The sequence below is a fragment of the Callithrix jacchus genome, chromosome 3 (genome assembly GCF_049354715.1).
Source record: "Callithrix jacchus isolate 240 chromosome 3, calJac240_pri, whole genome shotgun sequence".
Classification (NCBI taxonomy): domain Eukaryota; kingdom Metazoa; phylum Chordata; class Mammalia; order Primates; family Cebidae; genus Callithrix; species Callithrix jacchus.
The window spans coordinates 188,294,926-188,320,773 of NC_133504.1; the positions used below are offsets into that span (position 1 = coordinate 188,294,926).

The 25,848-nt window shown below is 55.7% G+C and overlaps 1 protein-coding gene across 50 annotated transcripts in view; it reads right to left on the reverse strand.

Moving 5' to 3' along the window:
- The window catches only part of ABLIM2 (actin binding LIM protein family member 2), a 191,492-nt gene that overhangs the window by 79,265 nt on the left and 86,379 nt on the right, over positions 1-25,848 (reverse strand). For all 50 annotated transcript variants that reach the window (XR_013533217.1, XR_013533216.1, XR_013533215.1 and 47 more), the window contains 2 exons: positions 15,924-16,011; positions 9,428-9,486 (listed from right to left, as the gene is read on the reverse strand). Coding sequence is in view for 46 of the 50 variants with exons in the window: in XM_078367633.1 (XP_078223759.1) it covers positions 9,428-9,486; positions 15,924-16,011 (147 nt within the window). In the remaining 4 variants the exon portion in view is untranslated. The remainder of the gene's footprint in view (positions 1-9,427; positions 9,487-15,923; positions 16,012-25,848) is intronic.

Here is a 25,848-nt window from a genome sequence, read left to right on the forward strand (position 1 = left end):
TCTTATTTACCTCTGTGTTCACGGTGCCCCACCTCAGCGTGCACACAGTAGGTGCTTCATGGCTTGTGTGTTGATTGACCACATGCTCAAATGCCTGCTGGGAGGGGGGTGGGAACAGGGCAGCTAGGACCACATCCTTCTCACCACCACTGAGCACCCTAGCCCGATGCCAGGGACGTCTAACATGCTGTCTGCAAACCAAAAATTAAATGCTAGGGTTCCCCAGCCATCTGAATGAACTCCATCCACTCCGCCAGGGCACCCCAAAGTCAACCTGAAAGGCTGGTTCAGGCCATGATGGGAAGCAGGGGTCAGACATGCCTCGCTGTGCCTGCCTCCCCTCAGAATTCAGGAAAAGCTGACCAGCGTTTAACATCATGGCAGACCTGGAGTCTGATAAGAAACATTAGTCTGCTCTCTGAACAGTCTGTTACAGCCTTCTACCTGGAGGCTTCATTTCATGACAAAACCTTGGTCTCCACCAACAGACATTGCTTTCTATAGATAACAACTCCCATTCAGAACATTTTACTTTTATTTTTTTGAGACAGGGTCTCACTCTGTCGCCCAGGCTGGAGTGCAGTGTCACAATCTCGACTCACTGCAACCTCCACCTCCTGTCCCAAGCAATTCTCATGCCTCAGCCACCTGAATAGCTGGGATTACAGGTCCGTGCCGCCATGCCTGGCTAAGATTTTTACTTTTGGGAGAGCGGGGGTTTCACCATATTGGCCAGCCTGGTCTGGAACCCCTGACCTCAAGTGATCCACCTGCCTCGGCCTCCCAAAGTGCTGGGATTGCGGGTGTGAGCCACTGTGCATGGCCCATCACGACGTTTTAAAATCTGCCTGTAACGTGGAAGCCCCTGCTTTGAGCTGTCCCACTTTCTGGACCAAACCAATGTAAATCTTACATGTATTTTGACTGGTGTCTTCCGGATATGTCTAAAACCAAGCTGCACCCAAACATCCTGGGCACCTGTTCTCAGGGTCTCCTTAGGGCTGCACCCAAACATCCTGGCACCTGTTCTCAGGGTCTCCCGGGGGCTGCACACAAACATCCTGGGCACCTGTTCTCAGGGTCTCCCGGGGGCTGCACCCAAACATCCTGGGCACCTGTTCTCAGGGTCTCCCGGGGGCTGCACCCAAACATCCTGGGCACCTGTTCTCAGGGTCTCCCGGGGGATGCACCCAAACATCCTGGGCACCTGTTCTCAGGGTCCCCCGGGGGCTGCACCCAAACATCCTGGGCACCTGTTCTCAGGGTCTCCCGGGGGCTGCACCCAAACATCCTGGGCACCTGTTCTCAGGGTCTCCCGAGGGCTGCACCCAAACATCCTGGCACCTGTTCTCAGGGTCTCCTTAGGGCTGCACCCAAACATCCTGGCACCTGTTCTCAGGGTCTCCTTAGGGCTGCACCCAAACATCCTGGGCACCTGTTCTCAGGGTCTCCCGAGGGATGCACACAAACATCCTGGGCACCTGTTCTCAGGGTCTCCCGGGGGCTGCACCCAAACATCCTGGGCACCTGTTCTCAGGATCTCCCGGGGGCTGCACCCAAACATCCTGGGCACCTGTTCTCAGGGTCTCCCGAGGGATGCACCCAAACATCCTGGGCACCTGTTCTCAGGGTCTCCTTAGGGCTGCACACAAACATCCTGGGCACCTGTTCTCAGGGTCTCCCGAGGGCTGCACCCAAACATCCTGGGCACCTGTTCTCAGGGTCTCCCGAGGGATGCACACAAACATCCTGGGCACCTGTTCTCAGGGTCTCCCGGGGGCTGCACCCAAACATCCTGGGCACCTGTTCTCAGGGTCTACTTAGGGCTGCACACAAACATCCTGGGCACCTGTTCTCAGGGTCTCCCGAGGGATGCACACAAACATCCTGGGCACCTGTTCTCAGGATCTCCCGGGGGCTGCACCCAAACATCCTGGGCACCTGTTCTCAGGGTCTCCCGAGGGATGCACCCAAACATCCTGGGCACCTGTTCTCAGGGTCTCCTTAGGGCTGCACACAAACATCCTGGGCACCTGTTCTCAGGGTCTCCCGAGGGCTGCACCCAAACATCCTGGGCACCTGTTCTCAGGGTCTCCCGAGGGATGCACACAAACATCCTGGGCACCTGTTCTCAGGGTCTCCCGGGGGCTGCACCCAAACATCCTGGGCACCTGTTCTCAGGGTCTCCTTAGGGCTGCACACAAACATCCTGGGCACCTGTTCTCAGGGTCTCCCGAGGGATGCACACAAACATCCTGGGCACCTGTTCTCAGGGTCTCCCGAGGGATGCACACAAACATCCTGGGCACCTGTTCTCAGGGTCTCCTTAGGGCTGCACACAAACATCCTGGGCACCTGTTCTCAGGGTCTCCCGAGGGATGCACACAAACATCCTGGGCACCTGTTCTCAGGGTCTCCCGGGGGCGGCACCCAAACATCCTGGGCACCTGTTCTCAGGGTCTCCCGGGGGCTGCACCGAAACATCCTGGGCACCTGTTCTCAGGGTCTCCCGAGGGCTGCACCCAAACATCCTGGGCACCTGTTCTCAGGGTCTCCCGAGGGATGCACCCAAACATCCTGGGCACCTGTTCTCAGGGTCTCCCGAGGGATGCACAAAAACATCCTGGGCACCTGTTCTCAGGGTCTCCCGGGGGCTGCACCCAAACATCCTGGGCACCTGTTCTCAGGGTCTCCCGGGGGCTGCACCCAAACATCCTGGGCACCTGTTCTCAGGGTCTCCCGAGGGCTGCACCCAAACATCCTGGGCACCTGTTCTCAGGGTCTCCCGAGGGATGCACACAAACATCCTGGGCACCTGTTCTCAGGGTCTCCCGGGGGCTGCACCCAAACATCCTGGGCACCTGTTCTCAGGGTCTCCTTAGGGCTGCACACAAACATCCTGGGCACCTGTTCTCAGGGTCTCCCGGGGGCTGCACCCAAACATCCTGGGCACCTGTTCTCAGGGTCTCCTTAGGGCTGCACACAAACATCCTGGGCACCTGTTCTCAGGGTCTCCCGAGGGCTGCACCCAAACATCCTGGGCACCTGTTCTCAGGGTCTCCCGGGAGCTGCACCCAAACATCCTGGGCACCTGTTCTCAGGGTCTCCCGAGGGCTGCACCCAAACATCCTGGGCACCTGTTCTCAGGGTCTCCCGAGGGATGCACACAAACATCCTGGGCACCTGTTCTCAGGGTCTCCTTAGGGCTGCACACAAACATCCTGGGCACCTGTTCTCAGGGTCTCCCGGGGGATGCACACAAACATCCTGGGCACCTGTTCTCAGGGTCTCCCGGGGGCTGCACCCAAACATCCTGGGCACCTGTTCTCAGGGTCTCCCGAGGGATGCACACAAACATCCTGGGCACCTGTTCTCAGGGTCTCCCGGGGGCTGCACCCAAACATCCTGGGCACCTGTTCTCAGGGTCTCCCGAGGGATGCACACAAACATCCTGGGCACCTGTCTTCAGGGTCTCCCGGGGGCTGCACCCAAACATCCTGGGCACCTGTTCTCAGGGTCTCCTTAGGGCTGCACACAAACATCCTGGGCACCTGTTCTCAGGGTCTCCCGAGGGATGCACACAAACATCCTGGGCACCTGTTCTCAGGGTCTCCTTAGGGCTGCACACAAACATCCTGGGCACCTGTTCTCAGGGTCTCCCGGGGGCTGCACCCAAACATCCTGGGCACCTGTTCTCAGGGTCTCCTTAGGGCTGCACACAAACATCCTGGGCACCTGTTCTCAGGGTCTCCCGAGGGATGCACACAAACATCCTGGGCACCTGTTCTCAGGGTCTCCCGAGGGCTGCACCCAAACATCCTGGGCACCTGTTCTCAGGGTCTCCCGGGGGCTGCACCCAAACATCCTGGGCACCTGTTCTCAGGGTCTCCCGAGGGCTGCACCCAAACATCCTGGGCACCTGTTCTCAGGGTCTCCCGAGGGATGCACACAAACATCCTGGGCACCTGTTCTCAGGGTCTCCTTAGGGCTGCACACAAACATCCTGGGCACCTGTTCTCAGGGTCTCCCGAGGGCTGCACCCAAATATCCTGGGCACCTGTTCTCAGGGTCTCCCGAGGGCTGCACCCAAACATCCTGGGCACCTGTTCTCAGGGTCTCCCGAGGGATGCACCCAAACATCCTGGGCACCTGTTCTCAGGGTCTCCCGGGGGATGCACCCAAACATCCTGGGCACCTGTTCTCAGGGTCTCCTTAGGGCTGCACACAAACATCCTGGGCACCTGTTCTCAGGGTCTCCCGGGGGCTGCACACAAACATCCTGGGCACCTGTTCTCAGGGTCTCCCGAGGGCTGCACCCAAACATCCTGGGCACCTGTTCTCAGGGTCTCCCGAGGGATGCACACAAACATCCTGGGCACCTGTTCTCAGGGTCTCCCGGGGGATGCACACAAACATCCTGGGCACCTGTTCTCAGGGTCTCCCGAGGGATGCACACAAACATCCTGGGCACCTGTTCTCAGGGTCTCCCGGGGGCTGCACCCAAACATCCTGGGCACCTGTTCTCAGGGTCTCCCGAGGGCTGCACCCAAACATCCTGGGCACCTGTTCTCAGGGTCTCCCGAGGGATGCACCCAAACATCCTGGGCACCTGTTCTCAGGGTCTCCCGGGGGCTGCACCCAAACATCCTGGGCACCTGTTCTCAGGGTCTCCTTAGGGCTGCACACAAACATCCTGGGCACCTGTTCTCAGGGTCTCCCGGGGGCTGCACACAAACATCCTGGGCACCTGTTCTCAGGGTCTCCCGAGGGCTGCACCCAAACATCCTGGGCACCTGTTCTCAGGGTCTCCCGAGGGATGCACACAAACATCCTGGGCACCTGTTCTCAGGGTCTCCCGGGGGCTGCGTCCCCAAACATCCTGGCACCTGTTCTCAGGGTCTCCCGGGGGCTGCGTCCCCAAACATCCTGGGCACCTGTTCTCAGGGTCTCCCGGGGGCTGCGTCCCCAAACATCCTGGCACCTGTTCTCAGGGTCTCCCGGGGGCTGCGTCCCCAAACATCCTGGGCACCTGTTCTCAGGGTCTCCCGAGGGATGCACACAAACATCCTGGGCACCTGTTCTCAGGGTCTCCCGGGGGATGCACACAAACATCCTGGGCACCTGTTCTCAGGGTCTCCCGAGGGATGCACACAAACATCCTGGGCACCTGTTCTCAGGGTCTCCCGGGGGCTGCACCCAAACATCCTGGGCACCTGTTCTCAGGGTCTCCCGAGGGCTGCACCCAAACATCCTGGGCACCTGTTCTCAGGGTCTCCTGAGGGCTGCACACAAACATCCTGGGCACCTGTTCTCAGGGTCTCCCGGGGGCTGCGTCCCCAAACATCCTGGCACCTGTTCTCACGGTCTCCCGGGGGCTGCGTCCCCAAACATCCTGGCACCTGTTCTCAGGGTCTCCCGGGGGCTGCGTCCCCAAACATCCTGGCACCTGTTCTCAGGGTCTCCCAGGGGCTGCGTCCCCAAACATCCTGGCACCTGTTCTCAGGGTCTCCCGGGGGCTGCGTCCCCAAACATCCTGGACACCTGTTCTCAGGGTCTCCCGAGGGATGCACACAAACATCCTGGGCACCTGTTCTCAGGGTCTCCCGGGGGATGCACACAAACATCCTGGGCACCTGTTCTCAGGGTCTCCCGAGGGCTGCACCAAACATCCTGGGCACCTGTTCTCAGGGTCTCCCGGGGGCTGCGTCATGAGACATGGCTACTCATATTTGACTCACAATGAATCTCTTCCAATATCTTAAAGTTTCACTCTTCTAGAAGCCAGGTCCTGTCCTTGGGGAGTTCCCACCCCCACAGTGTGGAAAAGGCAGCCAGGCAATCAGGATCCCCTTCCAGGCTGGGGAGAGCAGTGAGTGCCCTCTCCCCGTTACGGCGACCTTGCCTGGGCCAGGTGCTCAGGGGTCGGCCTTTTGTTGAAGAGCAACCTTGAGACAGGGATAGGCTGGCACCTGTGAGGGTCCCGGAGTCCCCCAGGAGCTGGCATAGAGGAGCTAGGACCAGAGTTATTTCTCCTTTTGATTGGCAGGTAGCAGGGAGAAGCCACTTCCACCCGGGTATGGGTTTCCCAGAGCCGGTAAGGCTGATGCCGCCTGGGCTGCTTTTCCCCAGGCCTGCCTGCCTTTGCATATTCTCTCCTTAACTGGCTTGCTCTTGACGAACAACACAGACCAAGACAGCTCTCCCTCCCACCCCCAGGTCAGAAAGCACCGGGCCACTGGGACAATTAGCCCAAGGAGACCTGAGATATGTCCGAGAACCATTAGGCTGGGATGGCACTAAGAGGCCAGTTGCTCTCATGGACCGCCTCCACGTGTTGGCAGAGGCCAGCTAGCCTCTGTTAAAAATAACTGCTTCAAAAGCAGCTGCAAATAGAGCCCAGGAAGCGCCCCCGCCCGCACAGGCCCCAAGCACAAGGACTTCCTCCTCGTGCTGGCAGCATCGGGCTAAGTGAGCCCCTCTTGCTGGGCCAGTGACCCGGAGGTCAGCATGGGCTGGCATCGGTGCGGAGGGTGGAACTGCTGCTGCCTGGCCAGAGTCAGGCCCCCTGCAGGTCCCACGGCCAGCTCCACAGCGGGGCCCAGGACTTGGGAGCTGGCACTGGCCTCCCTCCCCTGCCATTTAGGGGACCTGGCTGTGGCTGCGGCGCTCCCTTTCCTAGCCCTGGTCAGTCTCAGTGTGGAAGGAGTTATTAAGAAATTATTTTAGGCAGATAGAGACGAAAAGGGGTCCTTGGGAAGTTTTTGTTTTCAAAGCAGCTCTTAGAGCCAGGCTGGCAAAGGCTGGCCATTAGAAACTGGGTCCACGCAAACATGGTGATTCCCGTGGCCTTCTTGCCCTTGCCCCACATGTTCCTGGCAGCATGGCCATCCCCACACACCCCCAGTAGCGTGGGACACCAAGTCCTTCATTTGCATATTAAAAGGCTAGGGTGAGGGCCAGCTTTTTCCCGGGGCTAGTGACTGACATGCCTGGTCAAAGCAATCCCCTGAGCCCTATGTAAATCAGACACTGCCTCCTCCAGCCTCTATACATACCTGGCTGGTATAGGCACCACTTGAGGTTCTTTCTCTTGGCTTTGGAGCCCCCACTCCCTCTGTCTCTGTACGGTGGCGCTTCTTCCTTCTTCCTTCTTTCTTGCCTATTAAACTCTCCGCTCCTTAAAACTACTCCTCATGGGTTCGAGTCGTTTTTTCTAATTCAACTTGAGAGGAAGAACCTGGTGTAGAACCAGCTGTATCATCGGGAGACAGGCTGGTGTTCCCCGTGCACACATGCGAGCCACAGTGTGTTTTGGTGGTCTCAGCATGAGAGGCTCCCCACTCAGGTCCCTTCCACAGGCCTTCGGTGGGCATGGAAGGATCTCATAAATGGTGCGGGTCCTGTGGTCACTTCGGGGTCATGGACTGTGGCTTGCTGAGGGGAGGGCTGCTGCCCTGCTCATCCCGGAGACCCAGGGCAGCCCCAGGGCAGCTTGTACAGTGAATCATGGAGCGCACCAGCCATTTGAGAGGATGATGGAATTCATAATGAGCCAGCTGGCTGCTGCCATCCTGGCCAAGCTCACAGAGGGATTTCATTGCATGACTCTTCTGCCACCGTGGAAGGCAGAAAAGGGCAGACTTCCCCTGGGGGCCCTCCCCTGCCCAAAGCAGAGCCACTAAGAGACCATCAGGGACACAGGTGGGAAGCCAGGGCCCCTGCCTGCCCCTGTGCAGGCCTCCAGCCCTGCCTGCTCTGCCGGCCAGCAGGGGAGCTGCCCTTCCAGGAGGGATCTGGATGCTGGGCATCCTGCAGCTTTGCCAGACGGGCCTACGTCTGAGTGCTGTCCCAAACCCCATGAGACACTCTGAACACCCCATTTTGTTCCCTGCAGGCACAGCTGCTCAAACAAAATCCCAGACCTGCTGCTACAGGACACTGGAGTCACTCAGGACCCCTAAGGTAGCATGCCTGGCGGACTGGATGAGGCGTGTGGGACACCCCACATTCGGGAGGAAGTGGGAGGCCAGGGGTTGCTGAGATGCACAGCAGGATGAGGACACAGCCTGATCTGCGGGCCTTAGGGGTACCCTCGGTTCCCAGACTACCAGCCAGACCGGGCCACAGACCACCCTCGGGTCACAGAGCACAAGCCCGATGGGGCCTGCCCCAAATCACTAAGTTAACGGGAAAAGTCAAGCTGGGAACTGCTTAGGGCAAACCTGCCTCTGGTTCTATTCAAAGCCACCCCTCTGCTCATGGAGATAAATACATATCTGACTGCCTCCTTCGGAGAGGGTAACCAGAAGCTCAAAAGAAGGAGATCATTTGTCTCTGATCTCCCTATGATGACCTGCAAGCCCTTCCCACGCTTTGAGTCTTTCCACCTTTGCTTTGAGCTGTCCCACCTTTCCAGACCAAACCAATGTTTGCCTTGCAAGTGTTGATGGATGTCTCCTATCTGGCTAAAAGGTATAAAACCAAACTGTGCTCAGACCACCGTGGGCGCACGTCATCAGGACCTCCCGAGGCTGGGTCACAGCCATGCATCCTCAATCTTGGCAAAATAAACTTTCTGAATTAACTGAGACCAGTCTCAGATTTTCGGAGTTCACAGAGACGAGGGTGGTCTTAGGGACTGTTTGGGACCCCCTCACACTGTAGGGGTCCTGGAGTTATCAAATGAACAAAAAGGTCAGCAGGCCAGTCAACGAAGACTCTTAGATGCCTCTTTGCTATGTGCACCCCAAAATTTATCTTGGGAACTCCGTGTCCCTTGCGGCAGACTCCCTGGGCAACAGAGTGAGACTGCCTTAGAAAAGAAAGTAATAGATGTCCCTTATTAAAGATTATAGAAACCTTTTAAAAAGCATAAATAAACATAGAAGCATTTCTAATCTCTCAACCACTTCTTGTTGGCTGCCTTCTAGCCCAGGAGTACCTGTAAACGGAAGGGGTTCAGTGTGTGCACACTTTGGGAAGTGCTTATTCAGGAGGCTCTGCCTACATGAACGGATTGATGCTGTGGGAGTGGGTTCGTTATCTCGGGAGTTTGGCCCCCTCTTCTTTGTTCATGAGCTCTCACCCTCTCTCCATCTCCTGCCAGGGGTGGCTCTCATCAGATGCCAGCACCATGCTCTTGGATTTCCCCACCTCCAGAACCATGAGCTGAATTAATTTCTTTTTAAACAGATTACCTAGCCTGCAGCATTCTGTGATATAAACAGAAAACAAAGATGCTCTTATTCCATCTGCGTTATTGCTCAGCAGTCTACCTGTTTACCCCTTCCCACCTCCTTGCCCCCATCCTGCCACCCGTGGGACTGGACATTGAGCCTGTAGAACCTGGTCAGTGTCCTCTTCACTGAATAAAGGTTGTGTGGGAGCAGTGAAGAGTACATCAGAGACACCAGTAGATGCCACCAACCTTGTTTCTGTCTTCAGTTCTGGCTGCTTGTCGACACGCCGGATGCCAGATGGAGGAACCTGTTGACAAATTCCCGACAGGGAAATGATTAGCGTTATTTCCCACATTGCAGGGGCCTGCGTGGAAACACGGTGTAGGGAGCTGGTCCAGGCACAGACATACACTCGGACTCCACCCTCCAAGCGGCCCTGCGCATCCTCTCTGTGCTGGAGCTAGTGCCGGGCAGGGGGTGCCTAGATCACAGTCCCTGCCCCCAGGGGCTCAGAGCCCAGTTGTGGGATGGAGGCAGGAAACAGGCAGGGAAACGCACTGCTGTGCACTAACTGCTTCCTGAGTCATGAGGAGCCTGGGGGGCAGACATCCCACCCAGCCTGGGGCAGCTGGAAGATTCTTCTCTGAGGAGTGGGTATTTGAAGTGGTTGCAAGTCCAGAGAGGAGGCTCCCTGGCTAGGATGTAGGATTGGCTGCCTGCATGTTGAGGGCAATGGTGGGGCCGGCCTGCAGACAGCTGAGGCTGCAACCTGGGTGGGAGCCAGCCTTGGGGAGAGGACTTTGGGAACAGGGCTCTAAGCTGAGAGGTGGGAAGAGAGAACCTCAGCTGGGAAGTGGGCCTGCTCCTTAGGGTATGGGGTATGTTCGGTGGGAGCTGGGCATAAGGCTCAGACTGGGCACAAGGCTCACCCCACCCTGTCACTAATTTACTCAGTCTCCAAGCCTTCTCGTGTCTCAGTTTCTCTAGCTGTCAGCTCTGTCCAGCCACCCAGGTCAGTAGCCACTCTCATCAACACAACAAGGTCACCCAGCACCGAGTACCCCTGACATCCCTGGCACCCTGGTCTCTTCTCTAATCCAGCCTCTACCTGCCCCAGGTCTTTGGTATTTTTCCACCTAAGAATAGAGCTAGTAAGAATTCCACCTTGTCAGGTCACTGGGTGAATTAAGTAAAATTAAGCAGAGGTAATAAAGTATCAGAAAAGTGCTTTGCTGTATACAAATGTTAGTTGCATTAGTGCAATCCTTCTTGTGCATGGGGGACTCAGTAAATGTCAGCTCTCCCTGCCCACCTTCCCATCCTTCAGGACCTGGCACACTTGCTCCTTCTGGGGCCTCCCTGAACCTCAGTCTGACCCACTTGCATGGCTGTGTCTCCATCTCTCACCTGCTGCTCCCATGAAGGTGAGGGCTGTGGCTGACTCGCGTTTCCTACAAACAAGCCACACAGGCTGGCACATAGACAGGGTTGAAAAGCATGTGTGGAATGAAGAAACTTATCCCATCTCCTGCCTACAAAGCCTTCTGGGTCATTTGGATTTCACAATATCTCCTTTCTGGGGACACAGCAGCAACTCAGAACTCTGAGAGATGGTGATTGGATTATATATGTGTGTGAGTATACGTAAAGCATTTCTTGTTTATAAGTTTAAAAACTGTTGTGACCATAAAGTAATAGGGCCAGGCACGGTGGCTCACACCTATAATCCCAGCACTTTGGGAGGCCAAGGTAGGCGGATCACCTGAGATCAGGAGTTCAAGATCAGGCTGGCCAACATGGCAAAACCCCTATCAAAAACACAAAATTTAGTCAGGCATTCTGGTGGGCACCTATAATCCCAGGTACTCAGGAGGCTGAGGCAGGAGAATCGCTTGAACCTGGGAGGTGGAGGTTGCTGAGACTGTACCACTGCCTTACAGCCTGGGCAATAGAGCAAGACTCCGTCTTAAAAAAAAAAGTATAAATAAAATGAAAATCACTTCTAATCTCTCAGTCACTGCCTTCTAGTAGAGGTGTACCCATAAATAGAAGGGATTCAGCGCATATACACAATTTCTCTCTCCTCTCCTGTCCTCTCCTCCTTCCTTCCTTCTTTTCTTTTTGAGACGGGGTCTCACTCTGTCACCCAGCCGGGCACGCAGTGGTGCAAGCACAGCCCACTGCAGTCCCCACACCTCCTGGGCTCAAGTAATCCTCCCACCTCAGCCTCCCAAGTAACTGAGACTACAGGCAAATGCCACCATGCCCGGCTAATTTTTCATTTTTTTTGTACAGACGGGGTGTCACTATGCTACCCAGGCTAGTCTTGAACTCTTGGGCTCAAGCGGTCTGCTTGCCTCAGCCTCCCAAAGTGCTGGGATTACAGATGTGAGCCACCACACCCAGCCTACAGACACAATTTCATATCCTACATATTTCCTCAAAATATCTTGAACATTTCTTCATTAAATTAAATATCCAAACATGCAAATTTAAGGGCTACGGAATATGGATAGACAAGAATGTTATCTCTCTACTCCTCTCCTGATCTTTCTTTTCTTTTTTTAAGACAGAGTCTCACTCTGTTTTCCAGGCTGCAGTGCAGTGGTGCGATCTCAGCTCACTGCAACCTCCACCTCCCAGGTTCAAGACACTCTTGTGTCTCAGTCTCCTGAGTAGCTGGGACTACAGGCATGCGGCACCACAACCAGTTTTAGCAGAGACGAGTTCGGGTTTGCTGTGCTGGCCAGGCTGGTTGTGAACTCCTGACCTCATGTGATCCGCCCACATCGGCCTCCCAAAGTGCTGGGATCACAGGCCTGAGCCCCTGCACCAGCCTCCTCTCCTGATCTTTCTCATGCGTTAATTTCTAAATGACAGTTCAGGGGCTCCACTGCACACAACTGGCACATATTCCCAGAAATGGAGTCTTGGCTCCATGAGTGGGGTCATGTTTAAGGCTCCTGAGATTTTTCTGGCAACTTCCCAATTTTCACCCCTATCAGCTGCGTAAGAACTCTCACCAACATGGGGCTCACCTTCCTTTTCATCTTTGTCAGCGCAGTGAGAAAAACGAGTATCTCATTATTTTAATATGGGCATCTTAACAATTAGTGGGATCTAACGCTCCCCCCCCGCCAATGTTTTCGGGAAAGTCCATGGCAGGAGCAGTGGTGGCACTTGGGGGGTTGGGCTGCCTCGTTGCCAGGAGACCATGGGGGTCTCTGGGACCCATGCTTTTCAGAGCTTTTATTGCAGCAGGATTTGTCTGCCAGATAATATCTGCACAGAGCCCTGTCATCCCTGGAGGCCACACAGAGGGTCTCAGGAGGACCAGGCAGGGTGGGGGCCCCAAGGAAGCCTGTGCCAGGGAGCAGAGCCTGAAAGCCGCACAGCTGGTCTGACCTGTCATCATTCAGACTGAGAAATCCAAGTCTGGAGAGGGGACGGGCCTGGGTTTGACATCCCACAGAACCTCACAGCAGAAGCAAGGGCCGGCCTCAGCCAGTCCTGAAGGGTGCCTTTGTTCCTGAGATGAGGTTACCCCTGATGTGAACTTGTATCCCCCAGCTGCCATCCCAAGGCCATTGTGCTCAGTGTCCGCCAGGCCCCGCTGTCTAAGGGCACCCTTTACTGTGGTGGCCAAGCCCCATGCAGAGCAAGTCCCCCACCCGGACAGCCTGGCACTGCTGGGATGGTCCCAAAGGACCCTTTGATGGGCTCTCGAGCAGAGACTCAAGGAACAGGTGACCCCGGGGATGAGGCTATCCTGTCTGACGTCACCTTGCTGGGTTCAGCCTGAGAAAGGGAGGCCTGTGTGACCCACGGCCTGGTGATGATGGCCGCATGAGGTCATTCAGCAGCCTGCAGGGGCCTGCACGGCAGACACTCCGACAGCAGTCTCCCTGACTCAGCTGGGCCCAGCTGGCCTCTGGGAGCAGTGGAGACAGAGAATCTTCAAGAGGGAGTTGTGGCTAAAGAGACCAAGTCTCAATACCAGATCCCCCCTCACCAGGACCCCTCTGCCCCATCCAGTCCATCATCAGGCCTGGGGGCTGCACTCCAACACACAGCCCCTGTCCCACCAGTGCCCCTGCGACCTCTGCACCCTCTTCTCAACTAGGCCTCCACCATGCCACAGGCCACCACCGTCAACCTCACAACCCATGCAGTCTCAGTTTCAGCGAGAATCCTGCAAAATCAGTTTGGCAGGAATCCCTGGGCCTAGAAGCTTCATCTCCCTCCACTTCTGATGGGTTCCTCATCCCTTCCTTGAAGTCTCAGTTTCAGCGAGAATCCTGCAAAATCAGTTTGGCAGGAATCCCTGGGCCTAGAAGCTTCATCTCCCTCCACTTCTGATGGGTTCCTCATCCCTTCCTTGAAGTCTCAGTCCTTACCCCGTCTTTAGCGAGCGTCTCGTGGGGTCAGTTCAGCAAGAAGCCCAGTACCTCCAGCGACTTTCCACCCGCTGCCCCACCCCTGCTCATGGGCTGCAATCCCACTGTCTGCCATTCAGAATCTCACCCCCTCTCTTTTCCATTGCGATGGTCCTGACTCCTGTCACAAAGTCCAGAAGTATCTTCCTTACTGGTTTTAACGAGGGCCAGAAGAATTTTCTGTAGCAGGGAGGGCTCAGGGAATGAATAAGCAATACGTAGCGGGGTGGTCAGCGTGATAAGATGAAGCGCAACTCTAGGAGCCAATCTGCAAGGACCGTGACGGGGCTCAGAACATGCCGCCCCAAACAGGACGAGGAGGCCAGAATGTGCCACCCCTGGCATGCCCCTCTTGATTATTTTGACTTGATTACTGGGGGAAACGGCAGACTCAGAAAAGCACCGAAAATCGAGTAGAAGTGACCATTTTATAAGGGGAATCGAGATCTCCAAAAGGAGCCTCCATCTCTAACGGTGTCTCCTCTCTGCACCAGGAAGATGAGGATGACCATGAAGAGTCCCTGGGGTCTCTTCTCCAAGGAGAAGATGCACAGTACCGCCCCCCTTGCCTGAGGTCCCCTCCTGTCCTGTCTCGACATAACTGTGCCTCCCCACATTCTTTCTTCTTTGTTGTAGGGAATGCGGTTGTCTCAGCCTGAGGTCAAAGCTGCCTCTTTGATGGCTGGGCATGGTATCTCACACCTGTAATCTCAGCACTTTGGGAGGCCAAGGTGGGCACACTGCCTGAGGTCAGGAGTTCGAGACCAGCCTGACCAACATGGTGAAACTCCATCTCTACTAAAAATACAAAAAGAATTAGCCAGGTATGCTGGCACATGCCTGTAGTCCCAGCTACAGGGACTACAAGAATCACCTGAACCCAGGAGACGGAGGTTGCAGTGAGCCAAGTTCTTGCCTCTGTACTCTAGCCTGGGCAAGACAGCAAGACTTTGTCTCAAAAAAACAAAAACAAGAAAAACCCCAAAGCTGCCTCTTGGAGATCTGCCCCTGCGTGTCCTCATTTCTCTGGGCTACCTCTGGAGCATACACGAGGTGCACGTGTCAATAAGTTTCTGTTCATCCTTCTCTTGTTAATCTGCCTTTTGCTACAGGGATCTGCCCCAACTAAGAACTATAAAAGGTAGAAAATTACATTTCTTCCCCCTACGAGAGTCATTGCTTCCCTCCTCTGCTGCCACTGGACTCCTGCACTGTGAAGATATAAAGGATAGCCGAATGCCGCCATCGGAAGGTTGATTTAATTGTGAAAATGAGAAGCAGTGAGTGAAACAGGATTGGTCTGGGAGGAGGAGAGGCAGCCAGCCTTCAAGCCTTGCTCTGTCTTCAGTCTGGCACCCCACAGGACAGCCCCGCTTTGTGATAACAGTGATTCTGTCTTTTTTTTTTTTATTATTAGATGGAGTTTTGCTCTGTTGCACAGGCTGGAGTGCAGTGGAGTGATCTCAGCTTACTGTAACCTCTGTCTCCCAGGTTCAAGCAATTCCCTGCCTCAGCCTCCCACGTAGCTGGGATTACAGGTGCCTGCCATCATGCCCAACTAATTTTTGTACCTTTAGGAGAGACGGGGTTTCACCATTTTGGCCAGGCTGGTCTTGAACTCCTGACCTTGTGATCCACCTGCCTTGGCCTCATAAAGTGCTGGGATTATTAGGCATGAGCCACTGCACCTGGCCGATAGCAGTGATTTTTTTAACGGCTTGGGGCATTTCCCACGAGGCCCGTTAGAAATCCGCTAAGTTTCCCTCCAAACTCTCCTTTCGCCAATGCTCGGTGGGGCTGGCTCCCTGCTTGCTCCTGGAAGAAAACCTCTGGCCCTGCCAGTGGCCCTCAGGACCTTGCTACCAACCTCTTTTGCGGACAGAGGGGTCACAGCAGGCTGGGGTGGCTGGGGCAGGAAACACCTCAAACTCCTCATCTGGACTCCCTGAGCAGGGGCGGCTTTCTAGCAGGGGCCCAACGTGGCCATGGATGCTAACAGGCTGCATTTGCTTAAGCTGTGCTACTTGGAGCCAAGCAGCCAGCACTTCCAGGTTCTGGTCTTTGGTCCGGCCCTTTTCCTCTCCTGCTGGTCTCGGGCTCGCTGAGATCATTGGACAGGCAAGGCGGGCTGAGGAGGCCGTCCTGGCATGTGCCCCACCCTGCCTTGACAGCTCCCCACTGTGGCTGGGCTGCTCGTGACCTAGCGAGATGACGCTGTAACCAACCCGTTCACACCCAGCACGAGGTGTGGACCTCTTAAAAGCAGTTCCTTGCCCTAGGGGACCAAACAGCACAGTTTGTGTTTTACCTTGAAGATACATCTCTTCGCCTTCTGCAAACATCTGACCGCACCTGACGCATAGTGCGCAGGAAGGGTGGTAGTGCTTCTCCCCAGCCTGCGAAGGAAGCACAGCGCAGAACGTTTCTACCAAAGCTGGGACTGTTGGCTGGGTCACAGCACCCGGCATGGACTCAGCACGCCCTGTGCACAGGTACGCAGGGGATACCGAAAGGGCCAGCCCCCACCCTCGGAACCCAAGACCCCTGAGCAAAGCCTGGACCCAGGGGGTGCCCTCAGGCTGTCCAAGGTACCCCACAGGGAGGCACGGGGAGTCCAGGCTGCACTTGCCCACCCTGCTCAGGTGGGCTGCTCCCTACCAGGGCAGTTCATGAGGGGTCAGCCTCCTCCACCACGAGGAGCAGTTTTAAGGAGTGGAGAGTTTAATCGGCAGGAAAGAAGGAAAAGGGCGGAGGGAGGGGAGGGAAAGAGAACACATTCCCAGGTGCAGGAATTAGAGGAGCGGGGTAGAAAGGATCGATTCTTTCCTCTTCATGTCTCTGTACCGCTCAGTGTGCTCAACAAGCATTTTGTTTTTATCATTCTTAAAATGTATTAAATTAGATTACAAACAGCAATACTGAAGCAACCCAAATCAGTTACATTGTCTGGTGTGGCTTATTTTTGCAAAAACAATAAACAAAAACCAAAAAACTCCCCCAAATGCTGCATTCACCAGCACACTAGAGCCCCACTTCCCACCCGAGGGCCCCACTTCCCACCCGAGGGCCCCACTTCCCACCCGAGGGCAAGGCGCAGCGGCCTGCTGCTGAACCCTGCTACACCTCTTTCCTGAAATGGGAAGAGCTTTCCTAATCCCCACCTACATTTGAATTTATAATAACTAGTTTCCTGAATCAGTAAGGGCTGAAATGTCATTTTTGAGCATCCAGTTTTCCTGTCCTGTGCCTTCCCTGGGATGAAAACAGCCCCAAGGCAGCCCCTGTGTATTGGGAGGAAGAGCCCAGAGAATTAGGCGGAGGACAAAGCACAAGGCAGAACAAGGGCCTGGCACCTGGACCACTTCAGGGAGCACCAGGTGCGGGGATCTCTCTGACAGCCGGTCATGCCTCAGAAATGTCGGCTGGTCACAGCGCCCGGCATGGACTCAGCACGCCCCGCGCACCGGTACACAGGGGATACTGGAAGGGCCAGTCCCCACAATCAGGACCCGTATTTGTCTCAGTGAGCAGAGATCACGACACTGCTCTCCAGCCTGAGTGACAGAGCAAGACTCCATCTCCAGGCTTTTCTCCTGCACACGGCCTGGTGTGGCCTACTCTGCCAGCCTCCAGGCCAGGTGACAAGGCCACGAATGTCTTCCGGCAAAGGGGCCCTTCCCCTAGGTGAGGAGGCTGACTTCAGTCCCGCCTGCCCTCCAGGGCCCAGGCCTCGGCACCAGCTGGCCCCTCCATGGAGCAGCACCCCGACTCCCCTGCCCCTGGCCCCCGACTGCCATCTCAGTCTACACGCCACCTCCCCTCGGGAGCTTTCCCTGATGCTTCCCTAATCTGGGTGTTCACAGCCCCATTTCCACACTGTTTGGTGATTACTTGGGTGTATTCTCCCCCACTAGACGGCCAGCCTCTCAAGCGCAGGGCCTGGCACCTGGACCACTTCAGGGAGCACCAGGTGCGGGGATCTCTCTGGACAGCCGGTCATGCCTCAGCATCTGCCCACCCGCCCAGGGTGTGGGTGAAACGATTGTTTGACTGATCACAATTATTAACATGCCCAGTGGTCTGAGTAGCACTCTTAAGTGTACATCAGAGATCGAGACAGCGCTGCATTTTTAAAAATAAAAGTCACCAGGTATCAACATCACAGTTGTCAACTGCAGGCTCACTGCATTCATAAGGAGTATTGCTGAGTTTGTGACCTGTGACCCGTCCTCACACCTGCCGAATCCAGGTGTCTCTGCTTCACAGACTTCCTCTAACAGCAGGAGTTTGGTGGCAGCCACAGGGGACAGGAAGCAACCCTGCAGGTCACACCAACCCTGCTGTCTACATGGTGCGCCCACGTGGGCATCAATGGAGAACGCTGCTAGGACAGTTTCTAAGGCGACGGGCTTGAGCCCTCCACAGCGGCAGTGGCTACACCTCCATAGCTCATTCCATAGCTTGTCACACACTTTGAGTCCTTGTGGCAGTGCTATGGGTACTGTTACTCTCATTTACCATCAAGAGGCACAGAGAGGCGGAAGAGCTTGAGCAAGGTCACACAGCGGCAGGTGGCGGAGCTGCAGTGAACAGAGCTTATGTCGTGCCTTGCAGGCTCTCAACCCACAGCCTGGCCGTCCCCGAGTCCTGGCACAGATCCTAGGCCCAGGGTGTGGACCCCCTCTTCACATGCTCCCCGCTACAGCTTGACTGTTTGTCCCCTTCAAAACTCATGTTGCAATCTAATCCCTAGTGTGGCAGTATTGAGAGCTGGGCCATTAAGAGGGGAGTGGACCGTGAAAGCCCTGTCCTCAGGATGGACGGATCCATTCGTGGACTAATAGGCCATTGTGGGAGCGGGACTGGTGGCTTGAAGAGAGGAAAGGTCTGAGCCAGCCAGCACACTCTGCTCCTCGCCACGGGATGCCCTGCGTCCTCTCAAGGCTCTGCAGAAAGTTCCCACCAACCACAGGATGCGCCCCCTCCACCCCGGACTTCGCAGCCTCCATCACTGTAGGAAATCGATCCTTTTCTCTGTAAATTACCCAGGAGTTTCAGGCATTCTGTTACATGTCACGGGAAGGGACTAACACACACTGCACCCTCACGTCCTGAAGGAAGAGCACGGAGGATGCTGGTGAACTGATCGAAGCCAAGGAAGTCGGACACAAGAGAACAGGCCCAGGTTTATGATGTTCAGAAGCAGGCAAAGCCATCTACATAACTAGAGTGCCCTCGGGGACTCATGGGGGAGCCTGGGGCACTGGCCCTGTTCTCTTTCTTGACTTGGCACCAGTGACATGTGTCCAGTTTGGAAAGATGTATCAAGATGCACAGGTATAATGCATGCACCCCTCTGTGTGCATTACAAGCCAACAAAGTGGTGAGCCAACACTGAAAACTGATCAGAAGGAAATGTGCTGTTAAGGGGCCAGGCGCGGTGGCTCATGTCTGTAAATCCCAGTGCTTTCAGAGGCTGAGGCAAGAGGATCACTTGAGGCCAGTTCAGGACCAGCCTGGGCAACATAGTGAGACCCAGTTTCTACAAAAAAATGTAAAAATTAGCCAGGCATGATGGCTCGTGCCTGTAGTCCCAGCTACTCAGGAGGCTGAGGCGGGAGGATCCTCTGAGCCCAGGAGTTCTAAGTTACTGTGAGCTCTGATCATGCCACTGCACTCCAGCCTGGGTGACACAGTGAAACCCAGACTCTTAAAGAAATATATATATCTATATATATATTTTTTGAGACAGAGTTTCGCTCTTATTACCCGGGCTGGAGTGCAATGGCATGATCTTGGCTAACCGCAACCTCCGCCTCCTGGGTTCAAGCAATTCTCCTGCCTCAGCCTCCCGAGTAGCTGGGACTACAGGTGCGCACCACCATGCCCAGCTAATTTTTGTATTTTTAGTAGAGACGTGGTTTCACTTTGTTGACCAGGATGGTCTCGATCTCTTGACCTCGTCATCCACCCGCCTCGGCCTCCCAAAGTGCTGGGATTATAGGTGTGAGCCACCGTGCCTGGCCCCTTAAAGAAATATTTTTAAAACGTGGGCAAAGGACTCCAGTAGACACTTCTGAAATATATAGAAATGGCAGCTGGTACATGATCACTGTCATTGAGAAAATACAGATCAAAACCACGGGAGACATCCCTTCATACCCATGAGGGTAGCTACAGTAACATCACAGAAAGGAAAATAAAGGTGTCGGTGAGGATGTGGAGAAACAGGACCCTCCCGCACTGCTGATGGGGATACAGCGGTGCAGCTACTGTGGAAAATGGTTTTTCGGTTAAGAAGTTAAACACAGCATTACCAGGAGCCAGAAAATTCACTTCTTGGCATTTAAGGAAAAGAAAAGAGAATTGGAGAAGGGAAAACTTGGCCGGGCGAGGTGGCTCAAGCCTGTAATCCCAGCACTTTGGAGGCTGAGGTAGGCAGATCACCTGAGGTCAGGAGTTCAAGACCAGCCTGACCAACATGGTGAAACCTAGACTCTACTAAAAATAAAAAAATTAGCTGGGCATGGTGGCGGGTACCTGTAGTCCCAGCTACTTGGGAGGCTGAGGCAGGAGAATCGCTTGAACCTGGGAGGTGGAGGTTGCACTGAAATGAGATCACACCACTGCACTCCAGCCTGGGTGACAGAGCAAGACTCTGTCAAAAAAAAAAAAAAAGAAAGAAAACAGGTCCACACAAAAAGCTGTATGTGATGTTCAGCAGCATTCTATATAACAAGCAAAGGGTAGGAACAGCCCCAGCGTCCACCATGGAAGAAGAAATTGTGGTGTATCCACGTCAGGGAGTGTCATTCAGCCACGGACAGGAATGAAAATGCTGATCCTGCTACACGTGGACGAGCTCTGGAAACGTGCGCAGTGAAGGAAGCCAGACTCGCAGCCACGGGGAAGAGGACTCTGGAACATCCAGAGCAGGCGACTCCATGGAGACAGAAGCAGGTGAGCGGCTGCCGGGGGCTGGGGAGGAGGGAATAGGGAGTGACTGCCTATGGGGGTGAGGTTTCCTCTCAGTATGACGAGAAAGTTCTGGAATTAGAGCAAACTGGAAGCTGTGCAACATTGTGAGTGCACCAAATGCCACTGAACATTTTAAATGGTGATTGTATGTTACATGAATGTCACTTCAATTTTTTTTTTGTTCGTTTTTTCTTTTGAGACGGGGTCTCGCTCTGTTGCCCAGGCTGGAGTGCAGTGATGAGATCTCAGCTCACTGCAACCTCCACCTCCCGGGTTCAAGAGATTCTCCTGCCTCAGCCCCATGAGTAGCTGGGATTACAGGTGCGCACCACCACACCTGGCTAGGGAGTGACTGCCTATGGGGCTGAGGTTTTTGTATTCTTAGTAGAGACGGGGTTTCACCATGTTGGCCAGGCTGGTCTCCAACTCTTGACCTCATGATCCGCCCGCCTCAGCCTCCCAAAGTGCTGGGATTACAGGAGCCACTGCCCCTGGCCCTCAATTTTTTAAAGAAGAGCTGATCCCCAAATGGCCAACTTGTAAATTACCAGCCACACACCAAGCATTGTCAGGTGCTCCGCCCACCTCAAGTTCATTCTCACGGCAGCCACTCGGGGTGGGCACTCTTGTCCATCCTTGTTTTCCAGAGTAGGAGGTCAAGGCTCAGGGAGGCAAGGAGGCCTACCCAAGGCAATATCATTGAGAGAACGAGGAGCTAGGATCCAAAGCAGGTGGGCTGGATGCTGCCTCTGGGGAAGATGCCATGGCCCTGGGGACAATCAGGGACATTTGTGGCTAAGCCCCTGCAGGTCCTGGGCCTCAGAGCATAGAATTTCCCACATCCTAGGCTCACCAGTTCCCTGTCAACAGCCCTCCTCCCACACCCAATGCACAGACAGAGGATAAGGAAGGGAGGCAGAGCTCCTGGCACGCTGGGGCAGAGATGGAAGCCTTCCACGCTTTACACGATGTACATGCCACGGCCCGGCCCGTGGCAGAGGAGCAGCCTGGGGTCCCAGAAGCCGCATGGCAGAGTCAGAGCTGAGTCTGAGCCACGGCCAGCTCTGCGCCCTTCCCAGTGACGGCACAGGCGTGTGGCCGGGGCAGCCGGCACCCTCGCTCACAGTTGGGGCCCCTCATAAAGTGTGAGAGGCAACAGCCACACCACATTTCAAGGATGCCCCATGTTCTGGAACCATCCACAGGGCTGGAGTACCTGTGTCCCCAGGCTCTGGGGGACAACAGGAGGCACACAGAATATGTGCCTGCAGGTGCTCAGCCCTGTCCCAGGCTGGTGGCCAAAGCCATGGAGGTGACAGATTCCAGCCCTCGATTCTCCCTTCCTGGCTCTGTGACTCAGCTTGTATCATGTGCTGGGGTTCAGTGTCCCCATGTGTAAGACAGAGAGGACTGTCCCTCCTTCTCAGGTAGTATAGCCAGGCTCTGTGATTCCAGAGGACATTCAGCCGGAAGGTACCGGCATGGCACAGGTCACCCCATCCCCACCCTATACTTCCTGCTGGGAACCGATGGGTCACAGGTGGTCATCGATGGGCTGATGAAGTCGGAAATTAGTGTCCTCATTCCCCGTATCACTCCCGTTGGCACTACCATTCTCTCACAGTGACTGGGGCGTCCCAGTCATCGGCACACGGGCTGCATCCTCCCAGTTGCCGCCCAGGGAGTGCCTGAACCCTTCAGTGGGTGCAGGGCTCCCCAGGCAGGCAGAAGTCCCACCCTCCCTCGTGGAGCCCAAGATGGCTTGGATTTCAAAATATACAAACAGCCATATAGTACCTGGTTCTAGGAAGACGCCTTGTGCCTTCTGCGGGGTGGCCGTCATCTTTAATAAGGCAGAACAAGGTGCCAGGGAGGCACACCCACAGCTGGTGGTGGCTCAGGGTGACCACAGGTCCTCAGCCAGTGCTGTGACAGAGGGCAGCGGTTTAAGGGACACCCCACTGTGCAGAGCAGGGCCAGCAGGACAGAGGTGCCCCCACGCTGCCCCACCTCCAGAAACTCCTCTCTCAGCAGAGGCGAGCTAGCGGCCGCCTCTCTGGGCTTCTGGAGAATGGATTAGGCCCTCTGCCATGAGCCCCTCACACCTGAGGCAGGCAGCCTCTTTCCTCCCTGAATCCAACCACTGAATCTGGGTGCAAAGGCCTCCTGTGCCCACTGGAGAGCAGCCACACTTCCCCTGGTTCCATCCCCACTGGCTCCAGGCTCCAGCTCCCAGCTGAGGGCAGAAGCTGGGCCTTCGGGCTGCACCTCCCTAGAGCAGGCAGCTCCTGGCAGCTGCTCCTCCCACAGTCACTGGCCCAGTTCAAAGCTCTAGTTTCCTTTTCAAACTTCCAGAACTGAGTCCAGACCTTAAAAGACCTGATCACCATGGTGCACAGACAATAAGAAATTTATAGAGAAACGAATGAAAGCCATGAGCAGGTGTCCCCCTGGGGGTGTTCGGTGGCCGGGACAGAATCCCTAGGGGCCACTGCATCCCAGAAAGAAGGGCCCCACTCTGAGCAATGCCCAGCAAGGCCTCGAGATCAGAGGCCCTCCCGACCTTCCCTGCCCCTTGGAACACAGCTCCTCTTGGCCCCCGCCTGTCCGGCACACTCACTCCCGGCCCCTGCTCCCTCTTCCTCTCTACCCAGCTCCCTTTAGGGCATGAGCCTCAGGAGAGCTTGGCCTATCAGTCTCGGTCTCTGCTGCACCCCAGCGTCCCCTCCAGCACTGGCACCAGCAGAGGAGCTGTTTAATAGGGACGTTCTGAACAACGGAACACGGTGCCCAGAGACCAGCGTGAGCGGCCCTAGAGGGCCAGAGGGTTCTCAGTTTAGGAAAGGCTCTGTCAGGATCCCACCTGCGGATGTTCACACGCGCTGCAGCGTGTCCAGCCTTGGAGGGTCCAGCCACAAAGACAGTGAGGAGCGCACTGCCTGGGGACCAGAGGACGCAAGGGGGACACAACAGCCAGCATGGACGGGAAGGACCAGGGTCTCTGCTGTGCCGCCGGCATGAGGCGAGGCAGGAACACAGCGATCCACGAAGGGCGTGTGCGTGTACGTGTCTGTGTGTCTCCGGGTTTTTCCTATGTGTCTGTATGGATGTCTTCTGTGCGTCTGTGTGTACTGTATGCGTGTGCATCGTTTGTGCTGTCTTTGTGTATTGTCTGTGTGTTGCTATGTATAGTCTCTGTGTCCGTGTGTCCATGTCTTTCTGTGTCCATGTGTTCTCTGTGTGTCCATGCATGTTGTCTGTGTCCCTCTATGTGTTGCCTGTGTCATGTGTTTATTTTCACATGTGTTGTTTGTATCTAAGTGTGTTGTCTGCATGTCTTATATGTGTCTGTGATCTGTGTGTCCTTCTGTGTTTGTGCCTATGTGTCTGTGTGCTGTGTCTACATATGTATCTGTGTGTCTGAGTGTGTCTGTGTCATGTGTCTTTCTGTATGTTTGTGTCTGTGTGATTGTGTATGTCTGTGTTATGTGTGTGGCCTGTGTGTCAGTGTGTCTTATGTGTGTGACTGTGTCCATGTTTTTTGTGCATCTCTGTGTGTCTGTGTGTGGTGTGTGCGTTGTGCATGTGTGTATGTATATCTCTGTGTGCCTACCTGTCTGTGTATGTGTATATCTGCAAGTGTGCAAAATCTCAAATGATGACTTCTAGGTGCCAGCAGCAGTTCGCCGCGGGGGTGACATTACAAGTGCTTTGGCTTATTTTATGAGAAATAGGTATTCCTTCTGAGCGAGAGAAGTTGGGGGCCTGAGAAGTCGCTATTGCCTCTGCCCTTCAGAAACGCTGTATTTATTTGGAAACACGGTTTGTTTTCTCCCAATGATGAGAGTCGTCCGTGCTAACTGCCCCAAGACAGGAGGAAGCAACGAACACATGTCCTGCAGTTGCAAGAAAGATGTTTAGCTGGTTCCTGACGGAGGACAGAGAGAGCCCAGGCGCTCCCTTTCCTGCAGCCTCCCCTGGGGCAGGGACTCTGTCACCTGTTTTTCCGTGAACCCAGCACCTAGCCCAGGGTGGAATGCACGGTGAGGCCAGGAAGGGTCTAGAAGGGAGTGGAGAAGGAAAGAGAGGAGGGGTGGAGGGAGGGGAGATGGAGGGGAGGAGTAGAGGGAGGAGGAATTGATTCGATCCCAGGGGGACGCTGGGCTTCTCGTTACCGTGGAGACAGACCCTGTATGGGCTGCACCAGCCACGTGCGGCCCCAGACCATGGCCCTGGTGAGGTTAACAGAGGGTGGGGCCGGAAAGAAGAACCCCCACTCCCGCCCACCTCTGCAGGGAGGTGCTGACAGGGCGAGGGAGGGATGGAGTTCCTGGAAGGCTGGGCTTCAAGCGCACAGCCGTGACTTCCCCTCATCCACACCTCCCCCCTTTATGTAGCCTGGTCTCGAGGCTGGTCATAACGCTGTCCCCATGGATTCGTCAGCAAGTCCCTGCTCCCTCTGTGGGGGCGGTGCCATCCGTCCCCAGGAGCCGGCTCTGCCGCAGTTGCTGCCAGGCACCACCCACCTCTGCTGCCACAGCCCAGTGCCTCCCCCAGCCGCAGCCAGCCAGCCCTGCCCAGGAGGGGGCACAGATGTCAGCCCCTCTCATGCCCCCACCAGACCCCAGCAAGGAGCCAGCTCATCAGGACAGACACCCAGAGAAGGGTGGGCCACATGAGGGTACCGCACATTTAGGAGAAACTGAGGGAGAGAAAGGAAGGGAAAACCCCACTGCCACCACCCAATGCACATTTCGCGGGCACTGCGGGTGCCAGCACTTAGGATGGCACCATGCCCGCCCGCCACATGCAGACACAGCACAGGCGAGAGCTCGGCTGGTGGTGGGAGCCTGGGATGCCCTGTGCTTGGGCCCCACAGATGGAGGCCAGGGGCACTGCCCGGCACCTTAGGGGCAAAATGGGGGGTGGGGGAACAGGTGGCTCTGAGGCCTCACGCCTCACTGCTCTGTCCCCAAAAACCCACCCACCTGCAGCCCCGTCTGGCCCCTGTGAGCCCCCATCAGCCCCTGGGAGGTGTGGGCCAGGCTTCCTACCTGCGAGGTGTCTGGGCACCAGAGTCCAGTCTGACGGCCCTGCTTGAGTGCCCTGCTCCCTGGAACGTGTGCCTGCGAGGGAGGATGCCCTCGCCTTCAGCCCTTGGTCTGTCACCTGCTCCTGCTCTGCCCCGGGGGGTCCACTGTCACCCGGCTGGGCGCCGGCACACTGGGCTGAGCATCGGGCGGTGCCACCGCGGC